At 35.0% G+C, this 15,792-nt stretch overlaps 1 protein-coding gene across 1 annotated transcript in view; it reads right to left on the bottom strand.

The window, feature by feature from the left end:
- LOC133548270 (A disintegrin and metalloproteinase with thrombospondin motifs 18-like) overlaps positions 1-15,792 on the bottom strand; it is a 199,595-nt gene that overhangs the window by 16,322 nt on the left and 167,481 nt on the right. The window contains exons 18-20 of the mRNA XM_061893586.1: positions 13,771-13,897; positions 6,608-6,812; positions 3,058-3,255 (exon numbers count right to left, since the gene is read on the bottom strand). Of these exons, the coding sequence (XP_061749570.1) occupies positions 3,058-3,255; positions 6,608-6,812; positions 13,771-13,897 (530 nt within the window). The remainder of the gene's footprint in view (positions 1-3,057; positions 3,256-6,607; positions 6,813-13,770; positions 13,898-15,792) is intronic.

Genomic DNA, 15,792 nt, shown 5'->3' with positions numbered 1-15,792 from the left:
ACTAAAATAATTCTTACGTACTAAACCATTACTAGTGTGATTTCTGTAGGAGTGTTTTCATGCATATTTGCATGTGCTATCGTAATATAAAAAAAAAACTAGCGTCGTTAGCTAATAAGCTAACTATAAGCCCCTACTTTTTTCATACAATATAACTACAACAATTCTTGCTTACTAAACCGTCCCATGTGTGATGTCCGTAGGAGTTTTTTCATGCATATTTGTACGTGCTATCAAAATGTAGCAAAGATAGTGTTGTTAGCATTAGCTGATATGCTAACTATGAGCCCCTACTTTTTTCCTACACTTTGAACCCTGCGGCTTATAAAACGGAGCGGCTAATTTATGGATTTTTCCTGGCTGACAGTATCGATAAAAATAATTGTATCTTTCTTCAGTGTCCTGTCATTATTAATATAATTTTTCCTTCAACCGGACTGCCGTTCTTCTAGCCATCCATAGCGTAACTACACATAGGGATTCTTCGTTCATTCCTCCAAACAACGTTTGTAAGTTTTACAATGTAACTAAAATAATTCTGGCTTACTAAACCATTCCTAGTGTGATGTCTGTAGGAGTGTTTTCATGCATATTTGTATGTGCTATCGTAATATAAAAAAAAACTAGCGTTGTTAGCTAATAAGCTAACTATAAGCCCCTACTTTTTTCATACAATATAACTAAAAAAAATCTTGCTTACTAAACCGTCCCATGTGTGATGTCTGTAGGACTGTTTTCATACATATTTGTACATGCTATCAAAATGTGGCAAAGATAGCGTTGTTAGCATTAGCTGATATGCTAACTATGAGCCCCTACTTTTTTCCTACACTTTGAACCCTGCGGCTTATAAAACGGAGCGGATAATTTATGGATTTTTCCTTGCTGACGGTATTGATAAAAATAATTGTATTTTTCTTCAGTGTCCTTTCATTATTAATATAATTTTTTCCTTCAACCGGACTGCCGTTCTTCTAGCCATCCATGGCGTAACTACACATAGAAATTCTTCATTCATCCCTCCAAACAACGTTTGTAAGTTTTACGATGTAACTAAAATAATTCTTACGTACTAAACCATTCCTAGTGTGATGTCTGTAGGAGTGTTTTCATGCATATTTGCATGTGCTATCGTAATATAAAAAAAAAACTAGCGTCGTTAGCTAATAAGCTAACTATAAGCCCCTACTTTTTTCATACAATATAACTACAACAATTCTTGCTTACTAAACCGTCCCATGTGTGATGTCCGTAGGAGTGTTTTCATGCATATTTGTACGTGCTATCAAAATGTAGCAAAGATAGCGTTGTTAGCATTAGCTGATATGCTAACTATAAGCCCCTACTTTTTTCCTACACTTTGAACCCTGCGGCTTATAAAACGGAGCGGCTAATTTATGGATTTTTCCTGGCTGACAGTATCGATAAAAATAATTGTATCTTTCTTCAGTGTCCTGTCATTATTAATATAATTTTTCCTTCAACCGGACTGCCGTTCTTCTAGCCATCCATAGCGTAACTACACATAGGGATTCTTCGTTCATTCCTCCAAACAACGTTTGTAAGTTTTAGAATACAACTAAAACAATTCTGGCTTACTAAACCTTCCAATGTGTGATGTCTGTAGGAGTGTTTTCATTCATACTTGTGCGTGTTATCGTGATCGAACAAAACCAGCGCCGTTAGCTAATATGCTAACTATAAGCCCCTACTTTTTTCTACACTTTGCACCCTGCGGCTTATAAAAAGGAGCAGCTAATTTACTGATGTTTCTTGGCTAACCATATTGATAAAAATACTTTTATTTTTCTTCATTGTTGTATATTTTTTTCATCATATTTTTTTTTCTTTTAGCTGTCCATAGCGTAACTACACGTTTCAATTCTTCATTCGTTCCTCCAAACGTTTGTAAGTTTTACAATATAACTAAAACAATTCTGGCTTACTAAACCTTCCAATGTGTGATGTCTGTAGGAGTGTTTTCATGCATACTTGTGCGTGTTATCGTGATCGAACAAAACCAGCGCCGTTAGCTAATATGCTAACTATAAGCCCCTACTTTTTTCTACACTTTGCACCCTGCGGCTTATAAAAAGGAGCAGCTAATTTACTGATGTTTCTTGACTAACCATATTGATAAAAATACTTTTATTTTTTTTGCATTATGTTTTTTTTTTCATCATATTTTTTTCTCTTTTAGCCGTCCATAGCGTACCTACATGTTTCAATTCTTCATTCGTTCCTCCAAACAACGTTTGTAAATTTTAAAATATAACTAAAACAATTCTTATATACTAAAACATTCCTCTTGTTGATGTCTGTAAGAGTGTTTTCATGCATATTTGTACGTGTTATCGTGATCCAACAAAACCAGCGCAGTTAGCTAATATGCTAGCTATAAGCCCCCTACGTTTTTCCTACACTTTGCACCCTGCGGCTTATAAAAAGGAGCAGCTAATTTATGGATGTTTCTCGGCTAACCATATTGATAAAAATACTTTTATTTTTCTTCATTGTTATATATTTTTTTCATCATATTTTTTTTTTCTTTTAGCCGTCCATAGCGTACCTACATGTTTCGATTCTTCATTCGTTCCTCCAAACAAAGTTTGTAAGTTTTAGAATATAACTAAAACAATTCTTGCTTACTAAACCTTCCAATGTGTGATGTCTGTAGGAGTGTTTTCATGCATATTTGTATGTGCTATAGGGATGTAACAAAGGTAGCGTCATCATGCTAACAAGTTAACAAGCAACGTGTTAGCATCGCTACCTTACAATGGCATTTGTTTTGTATTGTATCATTTTCACAAATTCCTCAGCAAAATGTCACTGTGGAGTTATTGAGTCTGTTTAGCTGACTTATGTTTTGTTTAGCCAGCTGTTTTACTGCCCTGTTACAGACACTGTTTGGAAACAATTAAGGTATGTAAATAAACATTTAAAAAATAGGATATATCCGCAGCTTTATAGTCAGGTGCGGCTAATATATGAGTACGAAAAATTGCGGCGTTTATTTTTATTTTGACAAAGAAATAGTTAGCAGGAAGTGCTCACCTCTCCCCAGGAAGCGGGAAGCCACTGGAGCCGGTCGTTCTTGGGGCACCGGCGCAGCACGCAGGTCTCCTGGGCTTTGGGCCGCTGGTGCTGCCTGCACATGCTGTCCGGCACCACCGCCGTCCTGCTGGCCCCGGGGTCGCCGCCCTGGCAGAACACGCTGCGCTTTCTGAGTCCGCGGCCGCACGTCTTGGAGCACTGGGACCGGGGTCAGAAGTTAGACAGGTGTTTGGGTTGGTGGAGAGTAGGCGAGGCAGAACCTTACGTATACATATTATATATAAATACATTTATATATAATATGTAGTCATGGACGCCCCTGCTTATTTCAGCAAGACGATGCCCAGCCACATATTACAACAGCGTGGCTACAAAGTAAAAGAGGGTGGGTACTGGACCGGCCTGCCTGTAGTCCAGAGAGTCCAGTCCATACTGGATCTGACATAATAGTGTGAGAGTCCTGTCCATAGTGGATCTAACATAATAGTGAGAGTCCAGTCCATAGTGGATTTAACATAATAGTGAGAGTCCAGTCCATAGTGGATATAACATAATAGTGTTAGAGTCCAGTCCATAGTGGATTTAACATAATAGTGAGATTCCAGTCCATAGTGGATCCAACATAATAGTGAGAGTCCAGTCCATAATGGATCTGACATAATAGTGTGAGAGTCCAGTCCATAGTGGATCTAACATAATAGTGTGAGAGTCCAGTCCATAGTGGATCTAACATAATAGTGTGAGAGTCCAGTCCATAGTGGATCTGACATAATAGTGTGAGAGTCCAGTCTATAGTGGATCCGACATATTAGTGAGTGTCCAGTCCATCGCGGATCCAACATAATAGTGAGAGTCCAGTCCGTAGTGGATCTAACATAATAGTGAGAGTCCAGTCCATAGTGGATCCAACATAATAGTGAGAGTCCAGTCCAGAGTGGATCCAACATAATAGTGAGAGACCAGTCCATAGTGGATCTAACATAATAGTGTGAGAGTCCAGTCCATAGTGGATCTGACATAATAGTGTGAGAGTCCAGTCTATAGTGGATCCAACATAATAGTGGGAGTCCAGTCCATAGTGGATCCAACATAATAGTGGGAGTCCAGTCCATAGTGGATCTAACATAATAGTGAGAGTCCAGTCCGTAGTGGATCTAACATAATAGTGAGAGTCCAGTCCATAGTGGATCCAACATAATAGTGAGAGTCCAGTCCATAGTGGATCTAACATAATAGTGAGAGTCCAGTCCATAGTGGATCCAACATAATAGTGGGAGTCCAGTCCATAGTGGATCTAATATAATAGTGTTAGAGTTCAGTCCATAGTGGATCTAACATAATAGTGAGAGTCCAGTCCATAGTGGATCCAACATAATAGTGGGAGTCAAGTCCATAGTGGATCTAACATAATAGTGGGAGTCCAGTCCATAGTGGATCTAACATAATAGTGAGAGTCCAGTCCGTAGTGGATCTAACATAATAGTGAGAGACCAGTCCATAGTGGATCTGACATAATAGTGTGAGAGTCCAGTCCATAGTGGATCTAACATAATAGTGTGAGAGTCCAGTCTATAGTGGATCCAACATAATAGTGGGAGTCCAGTCCATAGTGGATCTAACATAATAGTGAGAGTCCAGTCCGTAGTGGATCTAACATAATAGTGAGAGTCCAGTCCATAGTGGATCCAACATAATAGTGAGAGTCCAGTCCATAGTGGATCTAACATAATAGTGAGAGTCCAGTCCATAGTGGATCCAACATAATAGTGGGAGTCCAGTCCATAGTGGATCCAACATAATAGTGTTAGAGTCCAGTCCATAGTGGATCTAACATAATAGTGAGAGTCCAGTCCATAGTGGATCTAACATAATAGTGTTAGAGTCCAGTCCATAGTGGATCTAACATATTATATATATATATATATATATATATATATATATATATATATATATATATAAATATATATATATATATATATATATATATATATATATATATATATATATATATATATATATATATATATATATATATATATATATATATATATATATATATATATATATATATATATATATATATATTTTGCACCACACATTTTCCATGGAAGACCGGTCTGGACTACAGGCAGGCCGGTCCAGCAACGGCCCTCTTGTACTTTGAAGCCACGCTGTTGTAACATGTGGCTTGGCCTCTTCTTGCTGAAATAAGCAGGGGCGTCCGTGATAACGTTGCTTAGATGGCAGCATATGTTGTTCCAAAACCTGTATGGGCCTTTCAGCATTAATGGTGCCTTCACAGATGTGTAAGTTACCCATGCCTTGGGCACTAATGCACCCCCATACCATCACACATAGGTATGGTTCTTTTCCACAGTTTCCAAATACAATTCGAAATATGGACTGGTGAGACCACAGAACCCCTTTCCACTTTGCATCAGTCCATCTTAGGTGAGCCCGGGCCCAGCCAAGCCGGCGGCGTTTCTGGGTGTTGTTGACAAATGGCTGTGGCTTTGCGGAGTGGAGTTTTAACTCGCACTTACATATGTAGCGAATAATTGTAGTTACTGACAGTGGTTTTCTGAAGTGTTCCTAAGCCCATGTGGTGATATCATTTACACACTGATGTTCGTTTTTGACGCGATACAAATTGAGGGATGGAAGTTGCGTAATATCATGGCTTACGTGCAGTGATATGTCCAGATTCTCTGAACCTTTTGAGGATGATTGGTATTATTATTGGTTATATTTTACTGAGTAGCATATTGAAATAAATAGATACAGTAAAAATAGTTAAGAGATTTTTCTATTTATTTTTGAAAAACAAATGTATTATAAAGTAGTGTGAATATTACTACATTTCACTATTATTTTATTTTGATGTTAATCCCATTTAATACAAAAATATTATTGAATTATGTAATATTTATAACAAACAATGTATATAAATGAAAGAGTCAATCCTTTTTAATTGTCATATTTAATTGATTTATTAATAAATGTAATACAGCACATAAAGCACTTTGAGTAAATCAAAAATAGAAAAATGCTATACAAGCAACTACTTTTTTATTTTTAAATAATTATCATTAGTCATATCCTGTCGTTTGAGTGTTACTAAATTTACTGTTATTATATTCTGATTTATATCTAAAACATATTTAATTTTGTACTGGAAAATAGACTATTTATTTGTCTACTTTTTGGATCTGTCAGTTTATAACATGTCCACTAGATGGCGGCAGAGCATTTAGAATAAAAGCCTGTGACCGTCTAAAGTCCTTTTATTTTGAAGTCTTCGATTAAGCCTTTTTTTTGTCACTTTACTTTAAAATATTGCAACTATTTTATCTGTATGTATGTCAAAATACGAAACATTATTTAAAATATGTTATTAAAACTCAATTTAGCTGCAAATAACGTCCATTAAAGTCATGCAGTGTATAATTGAGTTTGAACAATTATAAATAAGTGGGCCAATAATAATAATAATTATAATAATAATAATAATAATAAAGATAATAAAAATGTGTTTGGAGGTGAAAAGTACCTGAGACCAGGATCCAGTGTTCCAGTCCGGCGGGCAGGCCAGGGTGTTGCAGGGCTGCACCTGAGCAGGTGAGATGACGGGGCAGAGGGAGTGAGGGGCCCCCTCCTCTCGTTGGTAGGTGACCTTCCTCATGCAGCGCAGACTTCTGCCCTGCTGGCCCCCACCACACGAGCGGCTGCAGGACCCCCAGGCTCCGGTCCACCAGCTGAAGGACGTCACAACGTTGGCTTTTTACCTTCACAATTTGTACATTCTCTTCCACTTAGAACCTGTCTTGAGTGTTTTTTTTTTAATTCATTTAGCATTATTATCTGCGATGAGGTGGCGACTTGTCCAGGGTGTACCCTGCCTTCCGCCCGATTGTAGCTGAGATAGGCGCAAGCGCCTCCCGCGACCCCGAAAGGGAATAAGCGGTAGAAAATGGATGGATGGATGGATAGCATTATTATTTTTGATTTATATATTTTTAATTTATTTAATTGTATTTTTTTTTTCATTTATATAAAGCAAGATTTCTACTGTTGTTGTTTGGTTTTTTTTACAGATAATTACATTTTCAACCCTTTTAATATAATTTGTGTTTATTTTTTGTTATTATTTTTAATTGTTTATTTTTGTGAATGTATTTTATTTTATTTGTCATTTTTTTTCTTCATTTATTTCAAGCAGGATTCCTACTGAGAACTTCAGTCTGTGTTGAAGATATTTACATTTTCAGACGTTTTAATTTTATTTGTATTTATTTGTTATTCTTATTCTTTATTTTTTTTTTTAATTTGTACTTACTTTTTTTTTTTTTTTTTTCAAGCAAGATTCCCACTGAGAACCTCCATCTGTGATAAAGTATTTTAAAAAATTATTTTTTTTACAGATATTTAAATTTTCAAAATTTGTATTTTTTTATTAATTTAAATACATTTTCAAAAAATGTTTTATTGTTATCATTTCAATTTTTTTCTTTATGTTTATCAACTGAGATTTTTACGGAGAACCTCCATTTGTGTTGGAGTGTTTTTGTTAGTTGTTTTTTTTTTTTACAGATATTTACATTTTCAGATTTTTTTATATAATTTTGATGAATTTATTAATATACATACATATACAGTATATATATAAATATATATATATATATATAACATTTTTTGTTTGTTTTAATTTATTTCAAGCAATATTTCTACATATTTTGAATAGTATTTTATATATATATATATATGTATATATATCCATCCATCCATTTTCTACCGCTTATTCCCTTTCGGGGTCGCGGGGGGCGCTGGCGCCTATCTCAGCTACAATCGGGCAGAAGGCGGGGTACACCCTGGACAAGTCGCCACCTCATCGCAGGGCCAACACAGATAGACAGACAATATATATATATATATATATATATATATATATATATATATATATATATGTGTGTGTGTGTGTGTGTGTGTGTGTGTGTGTATATACAGTATAATATGTATACTATATTAATATATATACTATAAAGTATAATATTTTTTTTTCAGCAATATTTCTACATATTTTTGATAGTATTATATATATATATATATATATTGTATTTTTTGTTTAATTCATATTAAGTAATTTTGAATAGTATTATATATATATATATATATATATATATATATATATATATATATATATATATATATATATATGTATATATATATATATATATATATATATATATATATAGTATAATGTATATACTATATTACTACATTAATGTGTATACTATATAGTATATATATATATATATATATGTATATATATATATATATATAGTATAATCTATATACTATATTACTACATTAATGTATATACTATATATATATATATATATGTATATATATATATATATATATATATATATATATATATATATATAGTATAATATATATACTATATTACTACATTAATGTATGTACTATATAGTATATATATATATATATATATATACACATTTTGTACACAATTTATATTCGTTTTTCTTCTTATATTGCGTATGTTTGCTCTTTTTGCTGACATTTTTACAGGTTGCGGGCTAAGAAAACTGGAGCCGGGGGCCACAAATGGCCCCTGGGCCGCACTTTGGACACCCATGGCTTACAGTGTAATATCTATGGAGGTTTGAGGGTCCAAATGAAGGAAGGGGGGGGGGGGGGGGGGTAGTGTTTCATATCGCTGGCCAAGATAAGAGAAATGCTTGTGACGGATTAGAGACAGGAAACGGCGTCTCGGGTGGTGGGAACGTTGGCGAGAAACAGAGGCCGAGTGTTGGGACGTGTAAGCGATAGTTCTTTGGCTTGGACTTGGACTTGTTTGCAGCCGCCTTCCTCCTCCTCGGCGGCGGGCGACGCGACAACATCCTCAACATCCTCAACATCCCACGCGGGCGTGCTGCGTTTCTATTTTGGCCGCGGCGGTTTGGACGCGGCAGGCATAATTGGAACATTAGCTGAAGTGGCGGCCGCTTTCCTCCCTGACCCCAAAGCACGGATGTAAACCACCACCCGGGACTAAGGCCTCTTATCGGGTCTTGTTGAAACTTGCACTGAAGCCTTTGAAAGGGAGCGAGGTGCATCTACGGAGCAGTTTGTTCAGTCTCTAAACACAACTTTCATTTAAGTTATTATGGAATAAAAGAAAACTTTGCTGTTTAAAACCTCCACAAATATTACACTGTAAGCCGCCAGTGTCCAAAGTGTGGCCCGAGGGCCATTTGTGGCCCCCAGCTCCAGTTTTGTTAGCCTGCAACTTGTTGTTAGAAAAAAAAAACTGGTAAAAAATGTCAGGAAAAAGAGTAACGTAATAAGAACAAAAAATGTTTGGGTTTGCACAAAATGTTTAAATCTATAAGCTATTTATAAGCCCCGCCCACAAAATTTTATAAGAAAAACTATATTTTTCCATATATAAACCGCACCGGTAGTAAAACGGCGGATCAAACAAAACAGAAGTCACCGTCGTCTCTTTTGTTAGCCCGCAAAGGGTCAGAAAAAAGTGCAAAAATACGCCATTTAATAAGAAAACAAAACAAAAAATGTGTAAATATAAACATTTGGGATATTTAGCTATTTGTTTTTTTCAAATGCAACAAACGTGCTAGCTGTAAGTTATAAATTGTTTTATTTTTGGCATCAAAATTTCAGCTTTTTCTTATTACCATATTTTCCAGATGAAAGAGCGCACTGGTACATAAGCCCCGCCCACTAAATTCCATGATAAAAAACTATATTTTTCCATATATAAGCCGCACCTGAGTATAAGTCGCAGCGGCAGTAAAACGACTGATCAAACAAAACAGAAGTCATTGTCATTGTATTTTTTTTGTTAGCCCGCAAATGGTCAGAAAAAAGAGCAAAAATATGCCGTTTAATAAGAAAATAAAAAGTGTGAAAAAATGTGTAAATCCAAGCATGCGCAGGATATTTAGCTATTTGTATTCTTTCAAACGCAACAAACATGCTAGCTGTAAGTTATAAGTGACTGATTATTTTATTATTGGTATCAAAATTTCAGCTTTTCCTCATTACCATATTTTCCAGACGAAAGGGCGTACTGGTACATAAGCCTCGCCCACTTAATTTCATGAGAAAAAACTATATTTTTCCGTATATAAAGCCGCACCTGACTATAAGTCGCAGCGACAGTAAAACGGCTGATCAAACAAAACAGAAGTCACCGTCGTTGTCTCTTTTGTTAGCCCGCAAAGGGTCAGAAAAAAGAGCAAAAATACGCCATTTAATAAGAAAACAAAACAAAAATTGTTTAAAAAATGTGTAAATATAAACATTTGGGGATATTTAGCTATTTGTTTTTTCAAATGCAACAAACATGCTAGCTGTAAGTTATAAGCGACAAATTGTTTTATTATTGGTATCAAAATGTCGGCTTTTTCTCATTACCATATTTTCCAGACGAAAGGGCGTACTGGTACATAAGCTCCGCCCACTTAATTTCATGAGAAAAAACTATATTTTTCCGTATATAAAGCCGCACCTGACTATAAGTCGCAGCGGCAGTAAAACGGCGGATCAAACAAAACAGAAGTCAACGCCGTTGTCTCTTTTGTTAGCCCGCAAAGGGTCAGAAGAAAAAAGAGCAAAAATACGCCATTTAATAAGAAGAAAAAACAAAAATGGTTTAAACAATGTGTAAATATAAACATTTGGGGATATTTAGCTATTTGTTTTTTTCAAATGCAACAAACATGCTAGCTGTAAGTTATTAGTGACAAATTGTTTTATTATTGGTATCAAAATGTCAGCTTTTTCTCATTACCATATTTTCCAGACGAAAGGGCGTACTGGTACATAAGCCCCGCCCACTTAATTTCATGAGAAAAAACTTTATTTTTCTGTATATAAAGCCGCACCTGACTATAAGTCGCAGCGGCAGTAAAACGGCTGATCAAACAAAACAGAAGTCACCGTCGTCGTCTCTTTTGTTAGCCCGCAAAGGGTCAGAAAAAAGTGCAAAAATACGCCATTTAATAAGAAAACAAAACAAAAATTGTTTAAAAAATGTGTAAATATAAACATTTGGGGATATTTATCTATTTGTTTTTTTCAAATGCAACAAACATGCTAGCTGTAAGTTATAAGCGACAAATTGTTTTATTATTGGTATCAAAATGTCGGCTTTTTCTCATTACCATATTTTCCAGACGAAAGGGCGTACTGGTACATAAGCCCCGCCCACTTAATTTCATGAGAAAAAACTATATTTTTCTGTATATAAAGCCGCACCTGACTATAAGTCGCAGCGGCAGTAAAACGGCGGATCAAACAAAACAGAAGTCACCGTCGTCGTCTCTTTTGTTAGCCCGCAAAGGGTCAGAAAAAAGAGCAAAAATACGCCATTTAATAAGAAAAAAAAACAAAAATTGTTTAAAAAATGTGTAAATATAAACATTTGGGGATATTTAGCTATTTGTTTTTTTCAAATGCAACAAACATGCTAGCTGTAAGTTATAAGCGACAAATTGTTTTATTATTGGTATCAAAATGTCAGCTTTTTCTCATTACCATATTTTCCAGACGAAAGAGCGCACTGGTACATAAGCCCCGCCCACTTAATTTCATGAGAAAAACAATATTTTTCCGTATATAAGCCGCACCTGACTACAAGTCGCAGCGGCAGTAAAACGGCTGATCAAACAAAACAGAAGTCATTGTCATTGTGTTTTTTTGTTAGCCCGCAAATGGTCAGAAAAAAGAGCAAAAATATGCCATTTAATAAGAAAACTAAACAAAAATTGTTTAAAAAATGTTTAAATCTAGACATGCGCGTGATATTTAGATATTAGTTTTTTTCAAATGCAACAAACATACTAGCTGTAAGTTATAGGTGACAACTTGTTTTATTATTGGTATCAAAATTTCGGCTTTTTCTCATTACCATATTTTCCAGACGAAAGAGCGCACTGGTACATAAGCCCCGCCCACTAAATTTCATGAGGGAAAACAATATTTTTCCGTATGTAAGCCGCACCTGACGATAAGTCGCAGCGGCAGTAAAACGGCTGATCAAACAAAACAGAAGTCATTGTCATTGTGTTTTTTGTTAGGCCGCAAATGGTCAGAAAAAAGTGCAAAAATATGCCATTTAATAACAAAAAAAAAATTGTAAAAAAAATGTATAAATCTAAGCATGTGCGGGATATTTAGCTATTTGTTTTTTTCAAATGCAACAAACATGCTAGCTGTAAGTTATAAGTGACCAATTGTTTTATTATTGGTATCAAAATTTCAGCTTTTTCTCATTATTGTGTTTTCCAGACGACACATATAAGCCACACCCACTAAATTTTCCATATATAAGTCGCACCTGACAATAATCCACAGATGTTTAGGTTTTGAAACGTCTTATTTACACAGAAATATTATTTGTATACCTTAATTGTTTCCAAGCAGTGTTTGTAACAGGGCAGTAAAACAGCTGATCAAACAAAACATAAGTCATTGTCATTGTGTTTTTTGATAGGTCGCAAAATGTCAGGAAAAAAAGCAAAAATTCGCAATCTAATTAGAAAAAATAATAAAATTGTGTACAAAATGTCTGCAAATGTAAGTATGCGCGGGATATTTAGATATTTGTTTTTAAAACGCTACAAGCAGATGTTACATATCAAATCTTAATGCTAACTGTAACTTATAAGTGGCAATTTGTTTTATTATTGGTATCAAAATGTCAGCTTTTTCCCATGATCGTATTTTCTACTAAATTTTACGAGAAAAATAATATTTTTCCATATATAAGTCGCAGATATATAGGTTGTGAAAATAGTTATTTACACAGAAATATTATTTGTATACCTTAATATTTTCCAAACAGTGTTTGTAACAAGGCAGTAAAATGGCTAATCAAACAAAACATAAGTCATTGTTATTGTGTTTTTTGATAGCTGGCAAAATGTCAGGAAAAAGAGCAAAATTACGCAATCTAATTAGAAAAAAAAATAAAATTGTGTACAAAATGTGTGCAAATGTAAGTATGCGCGGGATATTTAGATATTTGTTTTTAAAACGCTACAAGCAGATGTTACATCTTAATGCTAACTGTAACTTATAAGTGGCAAATTGTTTTATTATTGGTATCAAAATTTCAGCGTTTAACCATTACCATATTTTCCACTAAATTTTACGAGAAAAACAATATTTTTCCATGTATAAGTCGCAGATATATAGGTTGTGATATTAGTTATTTACACAGAAATATTCTGTAAATGTTGTCAATTGTTTCCAAACAGTGTTTGTAACAGGGCAGTAAAAGGGCTGATCAAACAAAACAGAAGCCTTTGTGTTTTTTCTTAGCTCGCAAAAAGTCAGGAAAAAGAGCAAAAGTACACAGTGTAATAAGAAATTAAAAAAATACAATAAGGTACACATTTTGTTAATCTAACTATTCGCGGGATATTTGGAAAATTGGTACCGCTGAGTACTAGTATCGATTCCCACCTACCAGGTTTTGGTATCGTATCGCTCCAAATGTAAATGGTACCCCTCTTTGGCTCGTGGTCCATGTTCTTGTTTAATTTATGCAAATATTATGCGAAACTGCGCGACGTTCAAATAGGTCCCCCTTTTGCTAGCCCCGGCAAACACACACACACACACACACACACACACACACACACACACACACACACTTACTATGCCGGGCAGGGCTGGGTGTTGCAGAGCTGAGATCCCAGGGTAGGTCTGGTGAGCGGGTCGCACATGCTGGAGTTGACTTGGACTTTCTGGTCCTGCAGACAAATGGCCTTGGTGGAGATACGACCTGCAGGGAAGATTCAGACACAGTATTAAAGTCACCCCCGCAAACTACCGAACAAAGAGTCAAACTGAACGTTTGGTCCTGGTTCTAGGTACCAGGTGGCGACCGCTCCCGGGGGTTCTCAGAGCTGGAGATGGTTCACGGGTCGGAGACCATGAAAAGTCCGTCCTCTGAGCGACAGGAAGCCAGTGTAGTGACCTAGGCACCGGACTAATATGGTCGAATTTCCCGGTTCTAGTCCGGACTCGAGCAGCAGCATTTGGCCTCACAGCTCCTTTCAAAGCTGCGTTTTCATTGCAGTTTTTCGCAAAATAAAAGCCGCATTTTCGAAATCTATATCGAAACGAGCGCAAAATGGTTTTAGCGATAGTTTTTGGAAACATCGGTATGTCCGTTACCGGTTTTTTGTTGCGATATTTAGGTTTTGCGCGTTTCTCGGCGTAATGGAGAGCCCAGAGAGAAGGTCGAACCCGCTGGAGATTAAAACATGCCAAAAAATAAATGAAAACATTTCAAACGAATCACGGTTTTTACTCGTAACGATTCATAATTGATTGCAAAAATGTATTTAAAAGCAAATATATATATATATTTTGTTTTAATTTTTTTTCTAATCCCTCCTGTCCAGCAACTCAGACAAATCATATTTTGGATGTAGATGAGGGGTGTCAAACTGGTTTTCATTAAGGGCCACATCGCAGTTATTGGCTGCTTTTAACAATGAGTAATATATATATATATATATATATGTATTATATATATATATATATATATATATATATATATATATATATATATATATATATATCGTAGTTTGGATTTGTAACTACAGTACTGCCCAAAAAACCGACTCCACTCAACTGAGCCAAATTGAACTCTGTCCTCTGCATGATTCCTTGCTTCTTGTCTGTGTTAATAGCTGTCTTCAGTGTTTGAACCTGACAATAAGCTACGAAAAAATATTTAAATGTTTACTTTAAAACTGGCGGCTCAGTCACCAGAATTTTTTTTGCAGTAAAAAAAACTGTTTTTGTTTTTTTTGCAGTAAAAAAAACTGTTTTTGTTTTTTTTACAGCATATAAAAAAATTGAATAACTGTAACGGAATGGAGAAACAATACCACTGTTTTTAGCGGTAAAATAGAGTTGCCAGTTGTTTTTTTTAACCATAAAATTGTGTTGTTTTAATGGGGTTTTTGTTTTTTATTTAACATAAAATCTCGCTGTTTTAATGTTTTTTTTTGTGTGTTTTAGTGTCGTACTGTTTATGGCAACCCAAAAAACACTACCAAAGTTGATATTACAGTAAAAAAAACTTAAGTCGGCGGCATTTATCCGTAAAATCTGTTGTCAATTTTACACTCTACAATTTGATTGATACTTTGTTTTGAAATCTTAAGTCAAGCAGATATTCAAGCACAGTATTTATCTTTATTACAACCATTTTTGGACTACACGGTAATATAATGTTTAATATTTAGATTTTGATAATATTGCATTTTAAAAGATATGCAATCGTGTGCGGTACATGATTTTTAATGTCAAAAGGGAAAGAACAAATACATTTAGAACAATAAAGAATTTTATTAATGCATATTATTTCCAGGCATAAAATAATGTGGAGGGCCACATTTGGCCCCTGAGACTTGAGTTTGACTCCTGTGATGTAGATGATCTGTATCTGCTGTACAGATTTAGTTTCCAAAAGACAAGTGTTGGATACTTCCCTTGTTGTTTTATTTATATTAAATATAATAAATATAAATATAATAAGTATAAACATAAATTAACAAATATAAATTAAATTATATTTGTATGATTTTACTATACAAAACCACTACTTCAGGTTCAGTTGGAGACCAGAAGGCGGGCTCACATTACACCAGTTTTAAAATTTCT

This window comes from Nerophis ophidion, linkage group LG02, assembly GCF_033978795.1.
Source record: "Nerophis ophidion isolate RoL-2023_Sa linkage group LG02, RoL_Noph_v1.0, whole genome shotgun sequence".
In the NCBI taxonomy this organism is placed as follows: Eukaryota; Metazoa; Chordata; class Actinopteri; order Syngnathiformes; family Syngnathidae; genus Nerophis; species Nerophis ophidion.
Note: the sequence above shows the minus strand (reverse complement) of the source record. Positions and strands in the feature narration are given on the sequence as shown.